This window comes from Copadichromis virginalis, linkage group LG10 (genome assembly GCF_057382275.1).
Source record: "Copadichromis virginalis isolate Kocher_CV1m ecotype Utaka linkage group LG10, C_Virginalis_male_GT1.1, whole genome shotgun sequence".
Classification (NCBI taxonomy): domain Eukaryota; kingdom Metazoa; phylum Chordata; class Actinopteri; order Cichliformes; family Cichlidae; genus Copadichromis; species Copadichromis virginalis.
The window spans coordinates 26566068-26593689 of NC_140627.1; the positions used below are offsets into that span (position 1 = coordinate 26566068).

Below are 27622 nucleotides of genomic sequence, written 5' to 3' on the forward strand. Positions count from 1 at the left end.
AAAAGCAGTAAATTCTTTAAAGATTTAAACGTTGTTTTTTTTTAAAGTAAGGTCTTATATTGCCATGAATACAAAAACAGCATACTGTCTTATTGAATCACACTGCTGTATTAATCCCCCAGCTACAAACAGTCCCCAACAAATGCACCATTTAGTCCTGCTGGAGTAATGTTTTCCAAAACTCCAGAGCGCAGCTGTTTTAGGAAAATTATTGAACCTAATAAGCCTGGAGTACAGACATAATGGGGAAATCTCAGTGCACCAAGAAAGAAACGAACATATTTTGATGCCAGAAGAAAATCAGAACATTACCATAATGCTGATTCTTTATCTCTACATTACATTACTCTGTGAAAGGGCTAAATTGTAGTGATAAGCCTCAAGATTTATTAGTATCCTGCTGTTTAGTTTTTGTTCTCAAAGTCTTTTTTTTTTTTTTTTGTTTAAGCCTGAAAATCTGCTGCACACTACCTGCTCTGCACCAAACAGAAATGCAGCAAAAGAGCCCAACTTTGTGGAACAGCAAACCCAAAACAGAGCTAAAAGAGACGAGCTGGCCACAAAAGTGTGTCCAAAGTAATGACAGTGGGGGTCCATAAGAGTAGGATGAGTTAACCATTTGCCAACAACCTCATCATATTAATGAAAAAAAGGCAATGAGATGTCAAAATTCCATTCTCAACATACTTTTATAAAAATTTTACAGGTTTAAGATTATTTCATAAGCCCATGACTTTCCAGTATACAACTGGTTTGTAGCTCAGCCAGTAATCAGGAGCTCCAAAAACATTACACCAACACCTCAAGCCTGAACTTTTGATCCAATGCATGATGGATCCATGCTTTCATGTTTTTCACACAAGTCCTTGCGGTTTCTTTTTAACATTTTACATACCCGAATAACAAAACTACATAACTGTTCTGAAGTGGAGGCCAAGTTGATTAACTTCCAGGAGGAAACATCACATTTATTTTTCTCATAACAGCAGTCATATACTGGGAAAAATATAGTCTTTCTTAATTCACTTCCCACACATTAAAAGCCTCGTAATTTGACATAGAAAGATGTGAGAACCAGAGAAAGACGAAAACAAAGCGTCTTCAAAGGAAATTACAAAAACGTTTCTGTGTCCATTTAAATAGGAGTCTCCACATTACATCTGCCCTCCTCCCTCTTTCTTCTGTTTGGGCTTCTTCTTCTTCTTGGCTGCTTTGCTCTCAGACTCCGTTTTACTCTTTTTGGCTGGGTTGGGCTGTGATGCTGTCGCGCCACCATTGGGTCGTTTCTGTTTATTTTTCTTGTCTTGCTTCTTTTTGCCTTGTCCTTTCTCCGTCCCTGGTTTATCTGTGGAGGCCGTGTTGCCTGCTGCCGGCTCCAAAACAGGCTTATTGCGCTTCTTACGTTTTTTGGTTTCTGGCAGAAAACCCTTCTTCTTTGCGGGGCCCGACTCTTGTTCTGTCTCCTTCTCAGGCTTCGTTTTTTCAGCTTTAGGTTTCCTGCAACACACACAAGGTCAACATGACAGATTTTATTTTTAAAAAAACAACTGCTGTGGTCAAGAAATAATTTGTTTATGTAAATAAAGTGCTGTATGAATCTACGGTTAAATGTGACTCGTTGTTTAAACTGTCGTCAGCAGGACTAGAAAAGCACTACATAAACACACATTAAGTATGCTAATGAATTTATGGAGTGCAACATTCGGCATCTTTCTTTAAGACACCTTGAGGTGTGGGCTGGAGTACCCAGGGATCGAACCACTGATCCTCCGATTTGCAGTCAAACTGCTCTACCTCCTGAGCATCGTAATCAAAGCACCGAAAACTGAATCATCAATCAATTTGAAACTCTATTAAAACACAGATTAACTACCCCAAACTTAAAACTTCAGAACAGTTTGTCCTTTAAATGTCCTTTACTCAGTATGTGAGGATTATGGAACTGAGGCAGGAACTTCTAATGGACATGAACAAAATTCAGAACAATCTAATCCAAAGAACGAGAAGACACTTAACATTCGTCCTTGATAAAATGCTGCTACTACTAACACTTCAAAATCCTTCCTAGTTATGACTTCCCATTTATTTTTACATTTTATTCTAGCAGAAATTACAGCAAGTCATTTATACCTGCAGCACACAAAAGAAAGGCTCAACTTCTTTGTCCTAGATTGGATCTTTGGATATTAAATACCATCACAGGCTGGCTTTTTTACATCCAGAAAAACCCGAGGAGATATAGAACAGATGGAGGTTTATTTAATCAATACTGGATATTCCCTTTGAGCAAAAAGAAAAAAAAGAAAAAAAGTGGATACTTGGCTCAAGGTGTAGAAAAGAATAGTGTCTTATCGCTCAGACAGGAAATAGTGTTTCTATTACTCAGTCAAAGGGTTTCATAATGGCAGAGAGAAATGCGTATGCTCATCATCTGAAAGTGGAAAAGTGATTTCTCTCTCCCCGTCTCTGTGTAAAAGTGTTTTGTTCTTTCCTTTTTTTTCCAATAATGCTGGTCATTCTCATTTTTTATGCTATCAAATAAAACATTTGTACCTTCAAATGCCTTTAAAGACATTTGAAAATAGAGCTTTAAATCACATCAAACGATACTGGGGTATATTAATAAATGAATATGAGTTTTTACTTTACCATCTTTTCCAATCTGGGCATTTGAACTGAATATCAATCTTATACAGACTCAGAAATTTAGATTGTGGATGGCTAGCAACATGATCCATTTATTTCAGTGTTATTTGCTGTGCTTACTATTCAGCAGCAGTGGCTGCTGGCTGATAGAAGGAGAGCTAACATAGCTTGGAGGAAGCATACCACACTGCTTTCCTTATCCTGCTGTCTTAAGTGTAAAGCGACTTGTTTCATGTCTGCTCCACTCCACACAATAAGGAAGAGAACTACTGCAACCATGATTAAGAGCAGAATGCAGGAGATACTCAGGAGTCAAGATACATTTGGTGAATAATAATGCATACATGCATGCATGCATTATTTTTACACTTTCATGCATTTATCTCCCAACAGAGATAGTAGGTGGGGGGGTCACATCAGGAAGAGCATCTGGTGCAAATTCAGTGTCAAATCAAACATGCAGAGCTACCCGCTGTGACGACCATTTGTGAATAATGGAGTAGCTGAAAGCCGCTTTGACTTTTGTTTTAAAGTCAGGAAAGCAACTGTTATTTGAGCCTTTATTTGATACCGGATCAGTACTCGGTCATCGGTAGATAAGCTGAGCTATCAATATGAGGATCCAAATTGAAAAAGTTGGATCCCCGAAACTTTAAAGTAATCAGCATATGAAAGGAAACGATGGTTTGCAGAAAGGTTTTGTGAGGTTACAGTCAGCTAGACCTTCAAACACCAAAATGTTATCAGTTCATCTTAAACAAGGGAAGATTTTTGCCATTTATCAACAAGACGACCCATAAATCAGAACTCCTATAATCAGTGCAGAAGCAAAATCATCGCAAGGATGTCCATCATTAAAAAAAAATCTCTGCCACTGAATGAATCTGTGCTGTTTAATACGTGTCAGTATTACAGGTTGAGAAAGTCTGCAAACATTAAAAAACTCCAGAAATACGACTTAGTGCACCGATCTTTCCCACTGAGTCCTTCTTGGGGGTTGGCAGCTATTAAGTAAAAGCCTGAGGATTACAATATGCACCCAAGCATGGTGTGATTTATACTTGTGAGCTCCTGGCACCCATGCGTAGCATTTAACAGAAGAAACGAGGATCGAGAACATACCCTTACATTGAGCTTCATTAATACGAGTTAAAATAAGCGACCCCTGGCACCAAACTGGTGTGTGTGGGCGAGGAAATCTGATTACTCACTTGCTGCACGGACACAAGGACTTTGCACAAACCTGATTTCTTCCTTTAATCTGATTTCTGCACAAGAATCACCTCTATAGCTCTTCATTTCAGAGATGCCGAAATAACTCACGTTACTCCAAAGTGTTTCATCACAGCCCAGTAGGTGTCTTCCAGCTTGCCGGTCTTCTTGAAAGCAATCACGCTGGTCAGGGACTGCAGGACCTGCTGGAGGGGCTCCAAATCCACAGACAGCTTCTACACATAGCATGCAACAGAGTCAGAAACTGGAAACACTTTACCTGCTTCTTCTCATCTCAACACTCCATGCAAACCTACCTGCTGGTGAACGTGCTTGACTATAAACTGGCAGAGCTCCAGAGTTTTCACCGCCTTCTCCTTCACCACCTTGCTCTCAGCATGACCAACTTGTCGAAGACTCTAGAAAGATGATGATAATGGGATTAGACTCATGTCCATGTTGGCCTTAACGCCTGATCCTGCTGTTTTCATTTGCTTCTGATTTGACAGCTTGGCCCATTATGTAACTACTGTTTATGGCCGCTGATTTAAACCTCTTGGTAGGTGAAGATGAACCTAATCAGTCAGCATTATCTTAACCATGTCTCCTGTGTTTATTTAAAACATGAGCTAATCACATATATACACTATACTCTGGGACCTTTTTCCTTTCAGATAATGATGAATGAAGGGGCTGCTCACAATCAGAGCGGTGTACCTGAGAGGACCATTTTATATTAGATCCACTCTCTTGGATCCAATAGTGGGAAAAAAAACCCCAGTCTGAAAGTGAGTATTTGGCTCACTTGCACATGGCTTCAGTATTTGAACTCCAGCCATGATTAATAGGAGTATCTACCATTATATTGGGCAGAAATAGAGGGGAAAACATAATAGCTCCACTTTAAGTTCTCTCTTTAGTTTCTCAACTCTAAACTGTCTTTTTATTCCATTTCTGCCACAACAAAACACAGTACAGACTATAGAAACCAACTGGATCTCAAACCTCCCCCCACCTCCCCCTTAGAGTACCAGATGAAGGATATAAACATAATCAGACGTCATCGAGTAATATATAAAAATAAGTGGTCATTTTGTTGCAAACCTCACGTACAATAACGACATTGTGGTTGCGTGTTAATAATAGCCGCTGCAATACCTCCAACAAAGGATATAAATGGTAGGATATAATTTCCCAGCAGATCGTCTAATGGTGAATCTGATCTTTTCTAAATGAATATGACACATAACGTCTCTAATGGCCAAATGTTAGAGACAAAGAGTCCTTTTCATCTAGAAAGAAAACAGAGAAGACATCACATTCATAACACGCTCACAGTAAGAGAGATATCTAATGGGATCTATGTAGCTTTGTACATAGCCAACATATGTAACAGTGCAGCTCTGGCCCATCTGCATTCGTCACACGTAGCATCCAGGTCTATCTGCATTTCTGATAACCTGACCAATAAAGACCATGTGCAACTTTAAACTCCATTACTGCATGTCAAAGGCATGCTGAAGACGTATATATCCTCTTTATGACTTTTTTTTTTTTTTTGCCAAATTGAATCTGGGATGTTTTCCCCAGTTTCCTATTTAATTTAAAGATACTACACTGGTGAGCTGTGCATTGAATAAACGATACATTCTGCTCAAGATTTTCTTTGAGTCCATCTGGCCTTTAAAAATCAGATCTATAACTGACATCTGAGGACATAAAGGGAATCAATCTGAATTAGATGAAACAACTCGAAAACATTTTGACCTGACTTCATCTGGACAGCTGCACTGAACACTTCTGCTACACTCAGTCTGGCTACATGTCACTGCCTATCCCTTCATACAGATGGAGGTGGAACTGGAAGGTGAGCGGGGACCTTCTCATGCTACCAGTTAGGGCTGGGCCATATTATAACATGGTAATACCGGTACAATGTTAGGCAACGATAAGAAAATGGAATATCGCGATAGAATGTGGGTAAAAGGCGAGTGCCAGTGCCTTCGTTTTCATACGCACACGGCCGAAAAAGCATGACGGCAACGGAGAATGAGAAGGGAGAAAGCGGATCATTGAGTGAAACTGATGAACCAGAATTAGTTTGTAAAAATGGTGCCACTTCAGTGATGTGAAATTGGAATTTGTCCGTCAGACACATTTTTTTGTAGAACATGCAAGGGGGCCGTCATTATTGCCGTATTTGTCGGACTAAGGCGCTCATAAATCTCGGAGTAATCTGGGTCCTAAACTCCCAAAGTCAAACGAACACTGCAGCATCACTGACAGTTAAAAAAAATTGTCTAAATTCTTTCATCTTTAATAAAACGATCAGCATTGCTGTTTTACCAGGTGTAACTATGAAGTTTAACATCCAGGCATCCATAAAAACAGAATTTATTACACTTAAAGGAGTTAGAAGCTAGCAGGAAGTTAGCTCGCTAATTTCGCTAGTTACCTAAGTATGATATAGCATGTTCTGACTGAGAGATTTCTGAAAAAATTCAAACATACAGCTCTGCTATCACTTCCAACATAAATGAAGACAGGAAACTAAACAGCAGTGACGTTTGTAAGGTTAGTGAAGTTGGGCTAGCTGGTTTATAATGATGTGCTACGTGATCGCTAGCGACACAGCTATGTTAGCATAACATTAGCACAGTGAAGCTGGAGGATGAGCGCTAATATTTTTCCACTCGATGAAAGTTAACGTGAGAGTTTCTGGTGGTTAGGGACAAATGCAATCACATGTCAGGATGCTACAAACGGACCAAACTTCAGTTAGGAAAACAACTGAGATAATCCATCCACAATATGAGGTTAGTCATTAATATACTGCACCAACACAGGAATAGAGCAGCTGCCAGAGAATTCAGCATTAATGAATCAATGGTAGGGAAGTGGAGGAAGCTCAGGTTTCGGCTTTCCCCATATTCCAAAAGTGCTTCGTCTCTTTGCTATTACTGCCGCCCGGCATAATTTGCAGACGATGTTGTTTGTAGCCGCTGCAATGCTTTCGACCAAAACAGGCGCAGCTTGATGATGACACCATCAACATGCTCTATCGCGGTAGAGCGGTATAGTCAAAATCTCTACCGTTGGCCAAATTTATATCGTTTCTACCGTATACCGTTTATACCGCCCACCCCTATTTAAAACACATTATAATGTAAATGTAAACACCCAAAAGGACATTTTAATGTTTGCTCCAGTACTTTACTATCTATCAAAATAAAAGCCTCCAAGAACAGATTGCAGAGGTTTTTAATTTAATAGACACTTATATTTGAGTACAACTATATCATGTTCCATTACATATTACCATAAATGTTTAAACATTACTTATAAATATTAAAACAGAGGAACAGCTGAGTTGGATAAATGAAAGCCTACACCTGCATTTTTGAAATATTGTTATTATATGATAAATAATTCTTGATGGAAGAGAAAAGCTAGGATTTATGTGCAATTTCTTTGAAAACACTTTTTTTCACGACTAAGTTTCTAAAGTAGTACAGCTGGTCGTGTCGTTTGGTCTGGGAGGAAAAAGACAGGAGGTGGGGTTATTTGCAGAAGACCTGCAGAAGCATGCAATTAGGCATGTCTTCACCCTCCACTCTCTGGAGGACACACAGAGGACAGCGAGAAGAGCAGCGGCTCTAATCATCATTTATCACAGGACGATGCAATCTCATAAACCTTCTGGAATAATATAATAAAAATGCAAACAAGCCTGAAGCATGCTGGTGTATGAATGCCTCTACTTACAGTGAGGACATGATGTGCAGCTATGGTCTCATGCTGCTATACTCAAGGAAAAATGACTTTCAATCAGTTCCACAAGCAGAGGTTTACAGAATTTAAATGAGGGAAAAGGCCTGCCATCGGGTTCAGTGTCTTGCCTGGGGAGGCTTTGTCATGTGAGGGGCAGAAGATCAAATCGCTATCTGTGTGATTAGTGGATAACTCGCTCTACCACCTGAGCACTGGCTATAATGCAGAGGTGTGTTGACTCACCGCTGCCAGCTGACCTTTGACCTTCTCGCAGAGCTCGGTCCACTGAGGGCCGCTCAGCTGCTGCTGAACCTCCCTGCTTTGCATCGCCCGCAACACCAACACACACGCTTGACCCTGAACACACACACACACACACACACACACACACACACACACACACACACACACACACACACACACACAAAATGAAGCAAGTAAGACAAAGAATTTAAAGTTAAATTGAGCACTTTAATCAAAAATTAGCATTTATGATTTTTTATAATGTGTCCATGGAATAAAAGGCAGCTCAGACACAATGCTAACAGAAAAATCTCACCTCATCTCATTTCGAGATAAGAATAAACATGCTGAAATGTTTTTTAGTTTATTTTAAATGTGTCAGACGCCACAGAAACACATTTCTGAGAAATGTATTATTCACAAGGCTGGTTATCTAGATCATACTCACAAATTCTTTCTTCGGGCAAAGTTACTTAAATTCCAGGATCTGGTTAATTACAATACATCCATAATTTTGTATAAAGCTTTTACTAAACTTTTACCGGCAAATTTACAAACTAGATTTGAAATTCGAAAAAAGGTTTATAATGTGAGAGGCTTTGGAGAATTCAAATTACCCAGAACTCAAACAACCCGTAAAGGCTTTTGTGTGTCTGTATGTGGTGTGAAAATCTGGAACAGTCTGAGTTTACAACTGAAACAATGCAAAAATATTCATAGATTTAAATTTCTCTACAAACAGTTGGTCTGGTCACAGTATACTCAATGATGGTTTTTAGTGTGCTCTATAATGTCTGTCCTCTTACCATTGCTGGTATGGATTCCAAAATAAAATAAAAAATAAAAAAGTGTGCGTATGTATGTACATATATGTACTTGTGTGTGTAGATATATATGTATGTATATGTATGTGTGTTTGTTACTTGTAGTTATTACTGCCTGTTACCTGTGGTAATGCAATTTATAATTTATATATTCTGTATTCAGTTATGAAGGCTCTAATTGTTGTTTGCGAGCTGCCGCTTAGATGCTTGTATCTGCCCGGGGCTGTTGATGGGTCTGTATGCAATGATGGGCGTAGCTGCGGGAAGTTTATTGTTTTTTTTGTTGATGAGTGAGTATAGGGGTGGGATTTAATAAGTTTTCTTCGTCCCACTCCTTTTTCAGGCAATTTTTGTTTTTTGTTTTGTGTATTTTATGTTCAATATAGGTATTTGTTGTGCCTGAAAATGAACAAATAAACGAATGAATGAAATGAAAACAGGAGTGGACAAAGGTGTGTAAATGGGAAAAATTGCCAGCAAATAACATTAAGTCTGAGGTTGTTGTTTTTTGGTTTGTTTGTTTTTTTAATCTCTTAGGATGCAGACAGTAAGTTGATGAACAAAAGCAGATTGCTGTTGTGTTTCTCTTTCGATTACTTTGTTATTGTTGTTCTAAAAAAAATGTGTTAATGGAAAAAAAAAAACATTTTGACATGACAAATAAGTAAAATGCATAAATTTGGATGATGGCTCAGTTGCTTGAATTTTTTTCCTGTTGGAAAATGACTGCAAGTACTTTGCGGCAACCAACTGGTCATCAAAGGTCAAGCGTGCAACACCGTCAACTTCTGGGGGACAAATTTGGATTGCAGGGCGACTGCGCTGGTTGCTTGGTGGGAGATAATCTGTCTCCAAACAATTGCAGTCTGATGCAGACAGACTGGTGAAGTTTAACAAAATAACTTTCAATTCAGTTCAACTGTTTTGAAATAGTGCCAAATCAGATCAACAGTTGCCTCAAGGGGCTTTATATTGCAAGGTAGAGACCCTAAAATCATACTGAGAGACCCCCCTTGGAGCAACAACTTGTCGACAGTGGGAAGGAAAAAGTCCCTTTTAACAGGAAGAAACCTTCGTCAGAAGCGGGCTCAGGGACGGGCGGCCATCTGCCGTGATCGGTTGGGGGTAAAAGACAGAACACGGGACAAAAAAACCAAAAAAACATGCAGCTAATTTCTCACATAACCGCTGGCGTCTCATATAAATGCAGACAGATTGACGGCAGCATGTTGGCAGTCTCCACTGATGAGTGCAACTTGTCTGTAGTGAGTCCGTTTGCAATAGGGGCCTGACTCAACTGGTTGCCAGCTGATTGTATTCTGGATATATTCCTATATAAAAGTAAGGTTACGCTTATGTCATTTTCTAGTTAAATCACTGTTTTACAGCTACGTTGTCACTATACTTCTCTTATCCTTAAAGGAAACTCTTTAAAGGATAACTCTGGTGATACTCTAGGAGCAAAACCAGCAATACATTTATTATAAAGCAAGTAAACCCTATATGGTATAGAGTCTGTCGGTGTATTAAAATGATTTGTGATGTCACATGCTTGTTAATGTGCATGGACATGCTGTCCTGCTGCTGTAAATACTTAGTAGAGCGATAAATGTAAATTAATGCTTGCCAAAAAAGTGCAGTTTGCTCCCAGCTGTTTCAGTCTTTATTTATTATAAATATTTGTGAGCTATTTTTTAGTTTTATATCTCATTAAAGGAGGAAAAGCAGGGAGCTACTAAAAACAGTTGACTTTATTGCTTTTATGGAATCTGTTGACAATATAATAAATACAGAATATCACCAGTGCTATGTTTTAATATTGAAACACCATATGGTACAATAAGTCAAGGATCCAAACTCATGAACAGGTCTACTTATTCAGAGTGACACACCAACCGAGGACTGGGCATCACAGCTTTATTTGAAACTTTACTCTAGCAGACAGCACCATATGAGCCATATGTGCTCTAATTGTTTAACTTGCTCATGTGGGAGTTTTCCCAAAGTGAAGATGATCTTAAGTTCTCAATCAGTTAGTAAATGATATCATCTTTCAGTTTTATTCCCATGGCATGATGGGAGAAGAGAACTCTTTCATGTTTGTCATTTAGGATTAGGCTGCTTAACTGTTCCTATAGTAAACAACAAAAACAAAAAACAAAACAAACAAAATTGGGGGGTTTAAAACTTTTTACCTGCTGATGTTCTCTGACTCCAGATGTGATGTTCTGCACTGCTGTGTCCAACAGTTTCACGCATAAAACCTGCAAATAACACACAGGTGTCAGTTACTGCTTCAGAGGCGAGCGGCTGCACTCGGACGGAGGTGTGCGTTTTTACTCACGGGGAATCTGACGAATAAGTCGATGAACATCTGAGCAGTGAGTGGGCTCTTCCTCCGGCTCATGAAGGAGCACAGAGCATCTCTGAAGATAGTGGAGACCCGATCCACGTCGACATTACCCATGAACTTCAGCTGCACACATCAAATAGCAAACAGCAGATATCGGGGTTCAGATGCTAATTTAAAGCAAAAAGAACAAGCCTAAATAATAAAATTAGTCATGGCTGGATTCCAGTTAGCCATTTGTGTTTTTACTGGGAAAGCATGCGATTATTCAAGTAGACGATCGCTGCTACTCTTGCTACTACAAACACTTTCTAGTACAGGGTTGGAGCTCCTTTTGCTTTGAGCACTGCTTTAATTCTTCATGGCGTAGATCAAACAAGGTGCTGGAAACATTACATTTTAGTCGTTTTGATATGAGAGCATCACACAGTTGCTCAATATTTGTCAGCCGAGTACAGTGAACTCACTGAGTTCAAGAAACAAGTTTGAAATTAATGCTGCATCAGAAATCCAGACTCATCAGACCAGGCAACTTTTTTCTAATCTTTGATTGCCTAATTTAGGTAAGGCAGTGCGAATATTAGCCTCAGTTAGCAGCTGAAGAGAGAAGCTCCTGGTGTGGTCTTCTGCTGCAGTATCAGAGATGCTCTTCTGCATATCTAGGTTGTAACGAGTGGTTATTTGAGTTACAGCTGCCTTACTATCAGCTTGAAGTACTCTGGCCATTTCCCCCTGATCTATTGACATAAATAAGGCAATCAATAAGATGGGTATGTGGGAAAATCCCAGCAGATCAGCAGTTTGTGGAATACTCATACCCACAATGATGCCACATTCAAAGTCACTTAAACTGCCTTTCTCCCCCCACTCTGATCCTAGCAGTTGTCCAGGTGCATCTAATGAAAAGCAGTCAACTGTTTCATGTAGCCACTTGCCGCCAGACACCTCTCTCCATGACAGGAATTTGTATGCAAGCAAGACTTAAAGACATGACAGCACGACTAACTGAAGCAGCTTTGCAGTACTTTGATCTTGATTATGAGCAGCTGTGCGTAGGCTGCCTACTTGAATATGAGTAACTACATTGTGCACAGGTCTGTGGAGGGAAATCTGCAAGAAAAGAAATCTGCCAGTGCTACCGCGGCTAACATTAGCCACACTCAGCAAAATAATATTTGTTTAATAAAAAATGTGATTAATGGCTTCAATTAAGACTATTTTCTGAGTGCTTTAGAAAAGGTGATTAGTTAGTAGTTAGTTAGTTAGTAGGTAATTAATTTCTTTTCTTAATTAGTTGCTAAGAACAACTATAATTTTCACTTTGGGTATAAATGTGAGGAAAAAGTTGTGAGGTGAAAAATGTGGTGTATAAAATGATGTCAGAAAAAAAAAAAATCAAAACACAGAGAACAGAGAACAGAGGTGCCCCCCGAGTTCTGAGCGCTGAGGATGTTAGAATTAGGACCAGCAGTATTTCAGTGTACAGGCACAAACAAACAGAAACACACTTTCATTTGCATGTTTTAACAGATATTTGCACATCATTTAGATTGAAACTTGACTACTGTCATGTCTGCTTGAATATTTGAAGAGAGAAGAGCCATTATTTAAAATAAAAGGCAAAAAAACCCCAAACAGATTAACGGTAACACTATTTGTGGAAAAAGAACATCCACTCACTGGTGTGGAGGCGTGAAGAGACAGATATGTCAAAACTGGGACAAACAAATCCCAAACTGTCTGCTGGAACAGAAGCTTATTTAAGGAATCTTTGTCAATACACTTTTAATAACAAGTCTTATGAAAACATCTGACAGCAGCAGCATCACGCAACGCTGGCGACGTGCATGGAACATCTGGTGAATGCCCCCCACCACCACACCACCACCAATCAGCCTGTCATTAAACTGAGGATTCACAGGACTCATTTCATTATTAACAGATCATTTTCTTAATTAAAATCAATATAGACAAGTTGTTTGGATTTAACTTATTGTTATCAAGCAGTCACTGATTTCATGATGTCATCGCTACAGTTAGCACAGACAGCGCTGGCATTAATATTGGCTTTCTGTAGGGCTCATGTTCGTGCTTTTCTCCTGCTGGGTATTAGCTCTCTTGGGATAATTAAGGCTTGACTGCACAACCAAAACAGGAAGAAGAAAAGTGCTTTCGTCTTCTCTGTAGCTATCAGTAGATTCCCTAAGGTAGCTGAAATAATGGATGGTAGAATAAAAGCAGTAACTGTGGAAGTGGCAAGAGGAAAGAGTGCCCCACTGGCCGAGAAAGCAAGTAAAAAATGGAGAATCGAGGAAACTGAAAGTAACTCAAAACTGGACCACAGACGGGCAAACAAGTAGAAGAAGAAAACTTTCTACATTAATGCTAACTTTAGTACATCCTAAATAGTAATGGCTGGTATGGCTTATTTACAGTAAAATTAAAACTGAACTGGTAAAAACTGCCATGAAAATCACAGGAAACAAATGTTTCCAGACAACATAGGAACAAAAATTGTCATTCATCAGGCGCATAAAATGGTTAATGATCCCTCCTGTATCCTTTTTCACGGCACGAGCTATTACCCTCAGGGAAACAGTACAAAGCAAGCGGCTATAAAACAAACCGCTATAAGCTCTCTTTCCTCCCAGCATCTATTGCACTTTTAAATAGGACTTAGCCCAATTTAAAAGCTCTGGAGCCACATCATCGTGTAATCGAATGTTTGCTGGTGTCATATTATGGGATTTATTGTGGGAATGCTGCTATGTTTAGCACTGTTTGTCCAAAAAAAATTTTCCCACGTGGGAAAATAAAGTTTATTCTTATCTTCTTATCTTAAAAGTTGAGAAAAACAGAAAATACTAAGAAGTGAGTAAGGACAAAAGTTCGTTCAAGGACGAGAGAATAATCTGGTCAAAAGGGGGCCGAGTTATCCAGGACACTCCTCTAACCCAGTAAAGTCCAGAAACAGACCTGGAATCTGGTGCACAGCTGAGCACAACATGAGAGAAAACATAAGAACAGTACCTGCCTGTTGTGTAAATGTTTAATTACCATCTGTCTACTGACCAACTGTGTGACCTACAAGCAAAAAAAAAAAAAAAAAAAGAAAGCCTGTCCTGTCCTTTATGTGACTTGTTTTGGGTAAAACTGGAAGAAAAAACACAAAAAAACAAAACGTACACATTCTGATCTAGACAGGCAACCCCCTGCAAGCAGGTAAACATGATGGCTGAAATTAGTGTGTGTGTCTGTGTACTTGTGTGTGAACATACGTCGGCCTGCTCCTCTGTGGTCTCAGCAGGAGGGGCTCCTCGCAGCACTTTCACCACATACAGAGAAGCACTGCAGGGAGAAAACAACACACTTAAGGCAAAAATAACTCTTCTCACACATTTAGAAATACGGTAGTGTCACATCATCTTCTCTTCAGCTCCGTAAAAAAACATCACTGCTGTACCTGAAGTAGTAAAGGGAGACTGAGGAGTCAGACAGCTTCTGGGATTTGGTGACCAGCTTCTCCAGCAGGTCATGGAGCTCCCCCTGTCTGTCACCGGCAGTCCTGCAGTAAACCTTGGACCTGCACAGGTGGTTCCTATAAAAACAGAGACATCAAACACTCAGGAGGACCTCAGGGGAAGCTGTCATTACTCATCCATTCATCCACTTTCTTAACAGCTTATCCGACTTACAGTTGTGGTCAGAAGTTTACACGTACTCGTCATGGGCATGAACGTCATGGCAATTTTTTCCCCTTTGAACTGTTTTTATTTTTTATTCAGATGATTGTGCAGCCTACATCTTTAATGACTTCGAAAACAACAGGGAATTTGAATTTAATATGATTAATTTGGTCAAACTTATACATACACCCAGAAATATGTGGTTCAATGTCCCTTTGATGAGAGGTGCGCATCAACCAGATGCACCTTTGTTGGTTTCCTGGCTTTGTGGCCGAGTTGACAAAACCAGTGAAGGCTGTTCGAGAAACTTAATGTTAGCCTGCTTTATTTATTCCAAAACCAGTTTTAATGTGTTTTTGGGTGCACTGCCTTGTTGGAACACACAAATGTGTTCGAGTTTCAACCCAGCTGTTCATTTGAGGTGAAACTGAATTTTAAGGTACCGCTAGTCCTCCTTCATTACTCCACCATTCCAGTAACACTGGCAGCAAAACAGCCACAGAGCAGACCTACACCATGCTTGGTACAGTGGTAGATTTCTAAAGCCTCACCTTTACTCCTCCAAAGATATCTCTTGTCATTTTGGCCAAACAGCTCGATCTTTATCTCATCTGACCATAAAACATTTCCTGGGTCGTTCCTGAACATCCTAACCAATTTCCTCTCATCTGAGGATGATGCAGTTTGGATCTTCTTCCATACGTTGGCAAATTGGTGAAACATAAGAATAACTTGTACTTAATCTACAGTTTAAAAAAAAAGGCTCCAGAAGACCTACCCAACTTCTGTAAATCCACATATCTCCTTAGATCACTTTCCCATCTGAGTATTGGTCAATCCAATGAGTGCTGTAACTGCAGTTTTGCAGGAGGGCTCGAGCAGCCATGTCAGTTCAGAACAGGGTTCAAAGACAAACACACAGAGGGCTGAAACCCTGACTGACCTGAACTTAGTACTTAGATTCAAAGACATGAGCTTGGGCCATGTTAAAATCTATCACCTTGTCTTTTAGATACAAGCTGGGTACCTGAAACCTTCAACCTACTGCTTAGCAGGGTAGGGTAAGAAGTGGATGTATGCACACCCTATTAATTCTGTGTGTGGTGGTGGGTTTGGAAGCCATCTGAAACCCCAGAGCAATAAAGTAAATTTTATTAATTTGAGAAAATCTGTTTTGTCTAATTCAGCAGATTAAATTGAAATTTACCCCACTGATGTTCATAAAGTCTGTTATTGTAAAATTGTTCCTCCAAACTGATTTGCTCTGCCCACGTCAGAGATCTAATACAGTTAGAGAAACTAAACGTTCAAAAGCAGCAATAGCCACTGTTGAAAGAACATAAGCTATTATCCTCTGAAATTCCTGCCATCTATGGATTTATAAATTGTCTCTCAGTTTCTCCAAATACACTCAAATCACCAGCTTTGAACTTGAAATTTTACAAATTGCAATAAATAAAATGAAGTAATACAAGCAAAAGTGTTTTGTAGTTGATCTCCAGTGGATAAAAACGCTGACGTGAACATTTCAAATTAAACATGAGACATAAATCGCAACACTAAAGATTTAAAATTAATTATGACACTAACAGTCAGCTCAGTCCACAGCTCACATGTGTTTACCTGAATATGTCTGCTGTCCGGCGGAGGAAGTCCTGCTCCTGCTGGTCACTGCCGGAGCTCATTCCTCGCTCGATAATGGCGAGCAGAGGCTCAACCAAGCCGAGGACGAGAGGGCTGCCAGCCTGCCGTGCCACAAACACTTCAATCAGGTCCAACACCTACAAGAGCAAAACAATGGGATGAGAAAGGTCTGTATTTTACTTCTCGCCGTCTCTCCTCTTAGTGTCATGCTGTGCTGGGTTAAAGATGTGTTTGACAGGACTGAGCTTAAGCTACCTTGATCTTAAACTCTCTGACCAGCGTCTTCTCCTTTTGTAGTTTTGTCTTTTCATCCTTCTTGGCCTGGAGCTTTTTCTTCTGCTCTGAGAACAGCGCTGACAGACTCTTATCCAGCTCCATCATGGCTTCATCATCCAGATCTTCATCACTGCTGGCATCCTCCACTGTGGCCTGAATATGAAGTACAACTGTGTTACTTTGACATTGAAGCACTGAATTATAGCTCTAGCCTGAGGTCTCTGAGGTGAAACATCTTCTGTTAGGCTCCACCTAAACTTAAATTATTCTAGCTGAGCTTCAAACACATGTAGTAAAATTAATAAATGGAACTGGGAGGGAGGTGGGTTGCAAAGAGGCTTGCAGTTATGCTGCAACTGAAGTTGGGCTAAAAGAGCTTAAACAGCAGACAAAATACAGAATACTTGCTCAGTTTTTATTGCATCTTTCTAAAAATTAGCTGTTAAACAAGTTACTGGTGACGTTCTGTTGCAATTTTATCTTCCTGCTTTAGGCTAAAGGATGACGATGGCATTACAAAATACAGCCCAAAATGTGGTGCTGAGGAATACAATCTCGTCATCCTAATCTCTAATGAAGAGAGAGGTGGACTAATGACAAGATGTATGATGAATATTAATTTGCAGGATTTTGCTTTTTTGTAGATTTCATGCTGGCACTGTGGACGATGCTGACTTAACGGCTGTGAAATTTTAATTTTGGTCACGTTTTCTATTTACGCACATAAAATTTGCTCCCAGGATGACAAAGATTAATGCACTTAATGACCACGGTGTCTTTACACAGAACACTTTGGTGAATCCTAATGAACACTGCTGCTGTGATGAGCCTCTGCTCGGCCTTAGTGGGCTCTTTGTATTAAAAGTTCATTTGAAATCGGAGCGGACAAACTGAAAAGCCTGACCACCCACCAGAGCATTCTTCTGCTGGAGGACCTTCATGAGCTCCATGCGGAAGTTCTGGTCCACTGGTTCCTCGTCCATCTTCTCATCTTCCCCTTCCTCCTCCTCCATTGCTTCATCTTCAGAGTCGTCATCCTCGTCGTCGTCATCATCATCATCATCATCATCATCAGATTCATCAGATTTGTCATCCTGAAAAAAACAAAAAAACAACAACTGAATAACTAAAATAAACAACATTTTGTGTCTAAAAGAATAAACTGTAACCGTAAAGATAGAAACAATCGGCATGTGAAAGATAAATAATTTATGTTTGAGTAGAATTCAGTGCATAAGACAGAAAAAGGTTGATAACAGAAAATGCGTTTGACAACAACTGACCTCCATCTCCTCATCATCTTCCTCGTCATCCTCCTCGTTTGTTTTCTTCTTTTGTGTTGCGTTTGAGTCATCTTCGACAACCACAGCGGCGTCCTCTTCGTCATCCTTCTCTGGGTCTAAAACCTACACAAAATGTTGTTGTTACAAATAACACCGACTTTGTGCGGAAATCGCTGATGCATTCCTTTTTTGGCTGTTTGGCAAAATTAAGCAGGAAACTCATTATTTTAGGCAGATTTTACAAAAAATAAAAATAAAAAATTGCCGTGGCTAACCAACACATTACTCTTCACACAGGCTGTTTACCTGCAACCAAAGCCTCCACAGGTCAATAGCACAGGTGCAAAACAATCGTAAACAAAAAGCGTCCAATACCAGAAATCTGTTGTGTTTATAGATAAAGGCATAAAATAAATTTGCTCCATGGCTTTACTTCTTCAGGTCTGTGTAATCAAAGCCGAAAATAGATATCTGGCCTAAAATTAGAATAACATTGCTTATCTAGTTCTCTACGTAGCTATTACATAAATAAATAGCTACAGTTAAATAGCTGTTTGAAAATGGTTCCACAGAAAAGGCGTGAAAACACACTAACTTCATCGCAAACACATGTTTTGATTTGGGGGTTTTATGAGCAAACTAATAACAGTAGAAAGCTGCAATCTGGCAGTTTTCCTATTAAGATGTGTATCACCACCCTGGAAATTTTTTTTCAGGGGAATTGGAGATGGTCAGATTGGAAGCATTTGCTCAGTTAATGTGGAATGAACCAAAAGTGTCATCAGGAAACCCTGAAAAACGCAGAAACCCCACAGCACACTTGGTGTATCTTTGTCACATGACAAAGAAGTGGCCATATTTAGGTCATGTGATGAAAGAAGAACAGAAAAAAAACTTAACTAATAAAAGGCTCTGGTTAAAGTTACATTACACTGATAACCTGACTTATGTTAATTTCATGAGTGTCTACAGGGAATCCCGATAATGACCCCGTATGTGTTACTTACATCTAAGATGGCGGTGAGGGCGGCTGCAGTAACGTGGGGGCAGATGGAGGAGAAGACCGTCTTGCACACCTGTCTGATATGTCTGCTCTGCTGGGAGAGCAGCGACAACAAGATGTCCACCATCACTTCCACCCACTCGGGCTCCTCCTGTTCTGTGGCTGCATTTCAAAACATCCAACACATTCATACACTTAAAAGCAGCACTCGCTTATTCATTCTCTGGCTTCCTAAGAGAAAGCACAATAAGCTAAGAACACAAAATTCTTTTAATTTTAATTGGAATAAGCCGATTATTAAGAAATTCTGCAGAAGGTGAACAAAATTATGCCGAATAATCTGCTTTTAGCTTCGCTTTTGGTCTCCACCAACTGCATGGACATTTCTACAGGGAGTATGAATTAATTTAGTTGATTAATTTGATCAAAAACGGGAGTAATTACTGATACTTAAATACGGAAGTTCAGTCTTACCTTAAAAAAAAGGTACAGCTTACAGACCGTCAAATATGACGCTAAAATATGTTTGGATTTCTAGGTTGTTCTGCTCACTTTCATTTTCTGTGAGGCATATTTCAAAAGTTTGGGCATAGCGAGGTTGTCTGTGTCCTGCTGCTTCGAGTGTAGGAAGCAGTGGGAAGGTAAGCACAGACATGAAAACAATGTTGACCTTCTCATAACTCCTGGCATTGCCAAAAATGCTCAAGCATTTCTTTATATATATGAAAAGAGATGTGCTTCGTGATGCTGCTGCTTTTTATCACAAGGCCTGACCTTCTTTTTTCTTTTTGGCCTTCTTCTCCTGAGCCTTCTCCATACAGCTCTGCAGGTCTTTCATGATGTCCAGCAGCTCCTCAGGGGCCTTTGGGAAGACAAGTGTTACTACGCTGCTCTTATTCAGCTAATTTAGGTTTAATGTGTACAAATAACCAACTGTAAACAAGCTGATGGATGCTGTACCTTGAAGAGGTGCATGCCGACCAATAGGAAGAGCTGCTGGAACGCGCTGCTCTCTGCTGTTTGGCTTTTCTTTGCCTTCTTCTTCAGGTTTGCCACAGACTCCAGCATGCTGGAAGAAAACAAATCAAAAATGGCACAGGTGAATAAGCAAAACTCCTTTAAATGTAAAGATTACATCATATTCCAGCTTCCCTACCTGTCCCAGGCTTGTCTCTGCTCAGGGCTGAAGGGCTGGCTGCTCTGGACGTGTTTTGGCTGGTTAAGCAGGGCTTGCGCGTACTGAACCAGGTGGTAGATCCACATGGTGCCGTCAGCCGTCACACCCAGAACCCGCTTTTGGCTGACAGCTGCACCTTCGGTTGCATCCTCAGTGAGCGGCATGTGGTGCATGGACAGGAGAAGTCTGGGTAGCGGAAAAACAGAAGACAGCTGAATGACAGCTCAATTTTTCTTGAAGAAAAAGATCAGAGAAATAAAGCGGGTGATATTTAAAAGCTGCAGAGAAAATGTCAATTCTCACCCGAAGAAAGAATTAACGAGCACGGCTCTGGTTTTATCGTCGATTGGGACAGAAAGCTTCGTCTTTGTCTCCGAGATGTCGGCCGAGGCCTTCTTGGCGCTGAAGAAAGCATGGAAAAAGACAAACCTGGGGAAAAAAAATAAAGAAACACTAGTGAATAACCTCCTCTTCATCAAACAAAGAACTTCACAGCGCTCAAACAAGTCTTACCTGGCCACATCCATGATGAGATCCTCTTGCTTCTTCACCTGGTGGTTGTCAATGATGGAGGCGAGCCGGGAAACAATCCACTTCCTCAGGCGGAATACAGATTCCTCCTTCCTGAGGAAAGATAATCAACAAGTTGCATTCATCCACTTTCCGTGCCTCTTTTGCCCTGTTCAGCACACATTCTCTGCACGATCTAGCAAAAACAACAGCAGATGCACTCACTGATCTTGTCCTCCCTTGCTGTCCTTCTTCTTGTGAGTACTGATGTCCAGCAGCTTGTCCAGCTGAGGCTGCAGGAATATGTCCTTAAGCCATTCCACATAGCCCTGCAGAGCTGCAGGCTGAAGGTGCTGCACCACCTTCCACACCGACGGCACCACGGGGTAGCCTCTGTTGGTGAGGGAGGAGAAACCCACCATCACTGCCAGCTGTTTGTCTGAGTCCCGACAGCCTTCCAAGAAGTCCGACACAAAGACGTCCATCTCAGGGGCCAGCTTGAAGCGGTCCGGTTTCTAAGAGTGAGAAAAGATGGAAGCGGACCTACATTAGCTTTAATATGTGTGAGCACGGCTTTAACATGGTGACTTGGCACTGATTCTGCAGGAAAGAAACCCTCATCAACAAGCTGGAAGTGATACAGTGCTTTACAAACCAGTGATATTGCTGCTTGGTGTCAACTAAAGTAAAATGATCACATGACCTCTGTGTTTGGTGAAAGACTGTAGGTCATTTGCTGGGAAATTTTCACTTTATGAATTATAGGCATGGCACATTTTACTACACAAATTACTACAAGTACAGTAACACTAGGCTCATTTTAGCAGGTCTTGTAGCAGAAAGCATTGCAAGCAATCTCCTCTAGTGTGCAGATTTTATTAGCTCGTCCCATTAGATGACATTGAAGAGTGGAAGCTGTTCTTTATAGTCAAGTCTAGACGGTGGCACTGACCTGAGCAGACACTACGTGTTCCCCATAGTTCATCATCACCTCTCCAGACAAGACGTCCTTCAGCTGGGCTGTGGACAGCAGAGGGAGGGTGCTGCCCAGCAGACGGAAGCTCATGTAACTGGACACAGATGGGAAAGCAGCAGAAGGGCTGAGCACAATGACATAATAAACAGGACAAATCAAAGAAAAAAGAAGAGTAAATCCTGCAGAAACAGGTGTGCTCTCTCTCCACCTCTGTCAAGTGTTACTAAAGCAAAGCAGCAAAGTGAGCACTAAACACAGCGACAATATAGTGTCAGATTTGCTGTTGCAGATTAAATCCTACACCCTCCTGCTCCAAGTTTGACTTTAAAATCAACACAAACTGCTGAGTTATTAATTTTCATGCTAAATTCCTGACATGAAGATGTCTGCACTTACGTCTGATACAGGATAACGAAGTCAGTGGTATTAAAAAAGTGCTGTTTCATCTAGTGCAGCACTCAGTTGTCTACCACAGTTAGTTCACATCTGATAAAACCATTTCCAGTGAGCATAACAATATTTAATTACTTCATTTTAAAGGGCTAACTGTTCAACGGGCTGCAGGCTCCCTCTAAAGCTGACAGGACTCACTGAGTTGGCCCCGGCTGTTCCTTTAACATGCCATCGGTGATGGCTTTATTCCAGAAGAGCTCAAAGCTGTCTTCCTTCAGAGAGAGCTTCAGGAGGTCCAGGACCACTGCTGGGAGGATGCGCTCCTTCTTCACAGCGTGGGCTGCCGTCTTCAACACTTCTGTTATTCTGCCAGACATCAGATTAGACAGTTCAGTCAGAAGCTGCTGATTAGCAGACCCAGAAGGGGAAAGTGGTGCATAATTATAGGATGCACTTACAGTAGTGTAGCCAGCACAGAGCAGTGCAAGCTAAAATGAACATTCAGATCAGCAGCAGAAGATGTGCGTGTTTGTGAAAGCTTCTTACTTGGGTATGTTGTCAGCGTTGATGATGGTGGAGGAGCCCAGCAACTTCTTCAGTTTCTTGGGTTTGAGGGTTTGTGGGAAGCGCTGCAGAGCTACCAGCAGCAGCTGCAGCTGCTCCGGAGTCCTGAAAGCAGATTCCAGGTCAGTCTGCAGGGCTCCCATGAGGACCTCCTCAAACACCTCCTCAGGGACCTGATGGACAGGATGACATACACTAGAGTCAGAAAACCCCTGAAAATAGTTGAAAAACACTATTTTTGTAGCAGTAACTAGGCTGCAGCTGTCACCTCAGCGAGGATGTCCATCATGGTCTTGGTGGGTAGGTCCTTCAGGTGTTGTTTGTGCTGACTGAGGCTCTGCAGGAGCTGCACACATCCCAACACCACCTGCGGCTCCTGCACAGAAACAAGACAGAGAGCTCAGAGACCACAACGTATTTGACAGAGCATCAGCTGTCCTGGATCTCCTCTGTCACCTGGATCTTAAATCTCTCGTGAAATTTACAACCGCACAAAGATCTGAAAGTGATGATGATGACACGATTGGTATCCCTTAAATATTTGCAGGCATCCTCAGTATATTGTCTCAGGCACATTCTCCTCTTTAATGCAGCAAACTTTTTTCCAAGTATGCTAAAAATCTGAGAAAACTTACCTTAGAGAGGCGGTTGGACTGATGAAGGGCAAGAACACCAAACACGTTTCCAAACATAGCATTTCTGGAAAATTTCTGAAAGACAAAAGATGAAACAAGTTCAAAGATTGCATTCATCGATTTTGGTGCTAAAAGAGACCAAACACCCAAAACTCACCTTTTTAGCTCCTTGCAAGTTGTGCTTTTCTTTGATTCTGTTGAGTATACTCTGCAGGGAGACATCTTCAAAGGCACTCAAAACCTAAAAATAAGGGAAACTTTACTGCTTAGCTCAGTTATTATAGAGCACTTTCCTAACACTAGCAGCAAAACAGCATTTGTACACACTTCAAAACCCACATTAGGACCAATATATTCAGTTCAATACTCATCTTAAAATAAGGCAAAACTAGCACTTTAAATTGCATGACGCTGTACAGAAGGTGATACACAAATAAAGGGAGACTGTCCATGCTAGACAGAAAGCAAAGGATGATTCATTGAGGAGGTATGTCCATGTTTGACAAGGGGGAAAAACAAATTCCAGTGTACGTAATGACACCCTGGAAACTTCTGGCTACCACCCTAATTTAAGATGAATATAAAGCGGGGCTTTACAGCTGACTGGTTAGCTTTTAACATGATCACATCTACTCCTTAGACTTTTGAATTTGCTCTTTAATGAAGAGTAACAGCAACACATCTTGACCACTTTATTAGGTATATGTGTACATGCTGATGTCATAACCTATTGCTATACAAAGCTTATAGTGACACTTTTGTACGTACAAAAATGTGCCAAAAAAAAGGTGTGTATAAGTCTTTTACACACAAATCATCGCTTCTCTCTCTTTGTCTCTATCTTCTTTGTCTTCTTCATCTGCTTCTGTGACTTCTGTGACATTTGCCTCTTTCTCCTCATCTTCATCTTTGACATCTAAAGGTCATCACGGCAGATCATCTGAACATCCCCCCAGCATCTTCCTCTGTCGTGCCAACGCTCTGCAATGTCTTCCTTATCTACACATCATCATAAACCTGCTCTCTGGTCTTCCTCTTTTCCTCCTGGCTGGCAGCTCCGTATTAAACATCTGTTATCCTTCCTCTCTACATCTCTAAACCAACCTCAGCGTCACCCCTCTAACTCTTTAACATCTTTGAGATCAAAGCAGCTAAAAGCATCTACTCCCAGAAGCTGGAAGAACGGCTCTCAGCCAACGACCCTGCGTCAGTGTGGAGGGGCCTGCAGGAAATCACCAGCTACAGACGCCCCCCACCCACTATTGAAGCAAACAAAGACCTGGCCAACGAGTTAAACACTTTCTATTGCAGGTTTGAGACGGACAGACTCCCACCCCCCACCCTCCCCTCCCCAGGGACATTGCTTCAGACATTGACCCCCAACACACCTTCCACCTCTCCCCCCTTCACCCTGCCCCTCCCCAATCAAGACTCAACTACCACCCCCACCCTCCCCAATCCAGACTCAACGACCACCACCACCCTCTCCAATCCAGACTCAACGACCTCCACCACACCTTTCACCCCCCTTTCCTCCTCCAGGAAACTCAGAATACACACTCAGGATGTGAGCCGACTATTCCAGAAACAGAAGCCCAGGAAAGCCCCCGGACCAGACGGCGTCTCTCCCTCCTGCCTCAAAACCTGTGCTGAACAGCTGGCTCCCATCTTTACTCGCATCTTCAACAGATCCCTGGAGCTGTGTGAAGTTCCCTCCTGCTTCAAACGCTCCACCATTATCCCTGTTCCCAAGAAACCCACCATCACAGGACTGAATGACTACAGACCTGTCGCCTTGACGTCTGTGGTCATGAAATCCTTCGAACGACTGGTGTTAGCCCATCTGAAAGACATTACAGGCCACCAGCTGGACCCTCTGCAGTTTGCCTACCGGGCAAACAGGTCGGTGGATGATGCAGTGAACATGGGGCTGCATTACATCCTGCAACACCTTGACCGCCCGGGAACTTATGCCAGGGTCCTGTTTGTGGACTTTAGTTCGGCTTTTAACACCACTGTGCCTGAACTTCTTTCCTCCAAACTCACCAGCTACCTGTCAGTGGATCACCAGCTTCCTGACAGACAGAAAGCAACAAGTGAGGCTGGGGGAGATCACCTCTGAAACCCGGTCCCTCAGTATTGGTGCCCCTCAAGGATGTGTCCTCTCACCACTACTGTTCTCCCTCTACACTAACGACTGCACCTCCAAGAACTCGGCTGTCAAACTCCTAAAGTTTGCAGATGACACCACTGTCATTGGCCTCATTCAAGATGGTGATGAGTCTGCATACCGGCAGGAAGTTGAGCGGCTGGTACTCTGGTGCAGTCAGCACAATCTGGAGCTGAACACTCTTAAGACTGTAGAGATGACAGTGGACTTCAGGAGACATCCCTCAACTCTGCTCCCCCTCACCATATCAGACAGCCCTGTGTCAACTGTGAAGACCTTCAAGTTCCTGGGTACAACCATCTCCCAGGACCTGAAGTGGGAGACCAACATCAACTCCATCCTCAAAAAGACCCAGCAGAGGATGTACTTCCTGAGACAACTGGGGAAGTACAGTCTTCCACAGGAGCTGCTGATCCAGTTCTACACTGCGGTCATTGAGTCTGTCCTGTGCTCCTCCATCACAGTCTGGTATGGAGCAGCCACTAAACAGGACAGGAGCAGACTGCAGCGGACTGTACGGGCAGCAGAAAGGATCATCGGCACCCCCCTGCCCTCCATCCAGGATCTGTACCTCTCAAGAACCAGGAAACGGGCAGGGAAAATCATCGCAGACCCCTCACACCCTGCACACAGACTTTTTGATCTGCTGCCCTCTGGCAGACGGTACAGAAGCCTGCAGACCAGGACCACCCGACACAGGAACAGTTTCTTTCCCCTCGCCATCTCCCTTCTTAACAGTTGACCTGTCACACTGCTCCCACTGCAGCTGCACCTTATGTACATTTTGTAGTATTCATTCCACCTCATTCATTTCTGTATTTTATGTATATAAGTTTAGATTCGTTATTTATAGTTGGTTTACACAGCTTTGTGTATGTATGTGTAATGTGTATATATAGACACTTGTGTGTGTGTGGGTGTGTGTGTGAGATTTACATTGCTGTGCTTGAGAGCCACCATCTACCGAAACCAAATTCCCTGTATGTGTCTGCACATATACTTGGCCAATAAACACGATTCTGATTCTGATTCTGATCTTTGGTTCTGCCACCTCCAACTCAGCTTCCTATTGTTTTGTCAGTCAAAGTCTCCAAACTATACATCATAGCAGGTCTCACAACCATCTCTTAGCACATAAAAGCCACATCCAGGAATTTTTATCACTTATGAAGATAAATAAAGAGGATTTTTGTTATTAAAAGTAGTGTTGAACTCCTGCACTGTGTTTATTACCCCCAACCCTGAAACAAAGAGATGTGGCTGAAGCTGTGGATGTGTGCGCAGAGGCAGGGCTGCAGACAAAGATAGATGGGGATAAACTCCACTCACCTGCCCCAGAGCGAGGCTGAACCCAGGTCTCGCAGTCTCCCGTGTGTGAGCCAGTCCATCCACCAGCCTTTTAAAGGTGTATTCCAACTCATCCTCCTGCAAAACATGAAGAAAGATGATTTAAAACTTTGAAACTACAGACACTTTAACACTGTGTGGAATCATATATATGCTGGAATATACTTATACAAGAAATACTACATACTAAACCTCAGACATTTTTATAAGTGCACTCTTTATGCTTCATCCTTGACCCTTGACAGTAAAATACTTTACTGTGCTTTACAGTATTTCTGCTTGCAGTACGGTAAGAAAAGATTTACTATATTTTTAAGTAATTTTATTTAATGTTTTGATTCTTATACTGTATACAAGGTATTTTAACAAGTTTTGATAAAGTAGGTAGTTACGGTAATAGTGCCTTATGTTAATAATATAGGCCTGAAACTGTTATATGAGTATTTAAATTCTTGATACTTGAAATACTTCAGTGTGCCAATGACATCCTGTATGATATCCAGTCATATAATCAGTTACATATGAAAACATCTCCACCTCTCCATACGACACTATGTGTACAACTACTACTTCTAAAACTACTAGTGGAAAACTTCTGAGGAGTACATGTGCAGCGGGACCACGCTCCGTCTCTCAGTGACACCGATCGCAGTCTGCCTCACCTTGTTGTTGGTTTTTAGGTACTGTATCAGGTTTTCCACCGCCTTCAGTCGGACCTCTTGATCCGGTTTGGCCAGGTCCCAGAAGAAGTCGAGGAAGACCCGGTTCTGCTGCAGGTTACCGGCGGGCCGGAGCGGTTCCGCCGCCTTCACTGAGAGCTCCACCATCTCTACAGACATCTGTTCCAAATGCCACCACCACCTCAACTCATGCTGCTGCAGGGGGAACACGTGCCTCACTCACGGAAACTAC

General features: G+C 41.6%; 1 protein-coding gene across 1 annotated transcript; it reads right to left on the bottom strand.

Moving 5' to 3' along the window:
* Positions 1-670: 670 nt before the first annotated feature.
* mybbp1a (MYB binding protein (P160) 1a) lies at positions 671-27597 on the bottom strand. The gene is made up of 27 exons (XM_085470890.1): positions 27373-27597; positions 26693-26788; positions 23351-23434; positions 23194-23268; positions 22827-22934; positions 22541-22731; positions 22193-22360; positions 21578-21695; positions 20851-21140; positions 20629-20739; positions 20419-20544; positions 20095-20301; positions 19899-20007; positions 19713-19800; positions 18943-19100; positions 17936-18058; positions 17564-17746; positions 16632-16805; positions 16356-16513; positions 14510-14644; positions 14325-14394; positions 11041-11172; positions 10892-10960; positions 7873-7986; positions 4176-4277; positions 3970-4094; positions 671-1497 (listed from the first exon to the last, which is right to left on the bottom strand). The coding sequence occupies exons 1-27, from the start codon at positions 27547-27549 to the stop codon at positions 1155-1157; spliced, it is 3834 nt and encodes a 1277-aa protein (XP_085327016.1). The 5' UTR covers positions 27550-27597; the 3' UTR covers positions 671-1154.
* Positions 27598-27622: the final 25 nt, after the last annotated feature.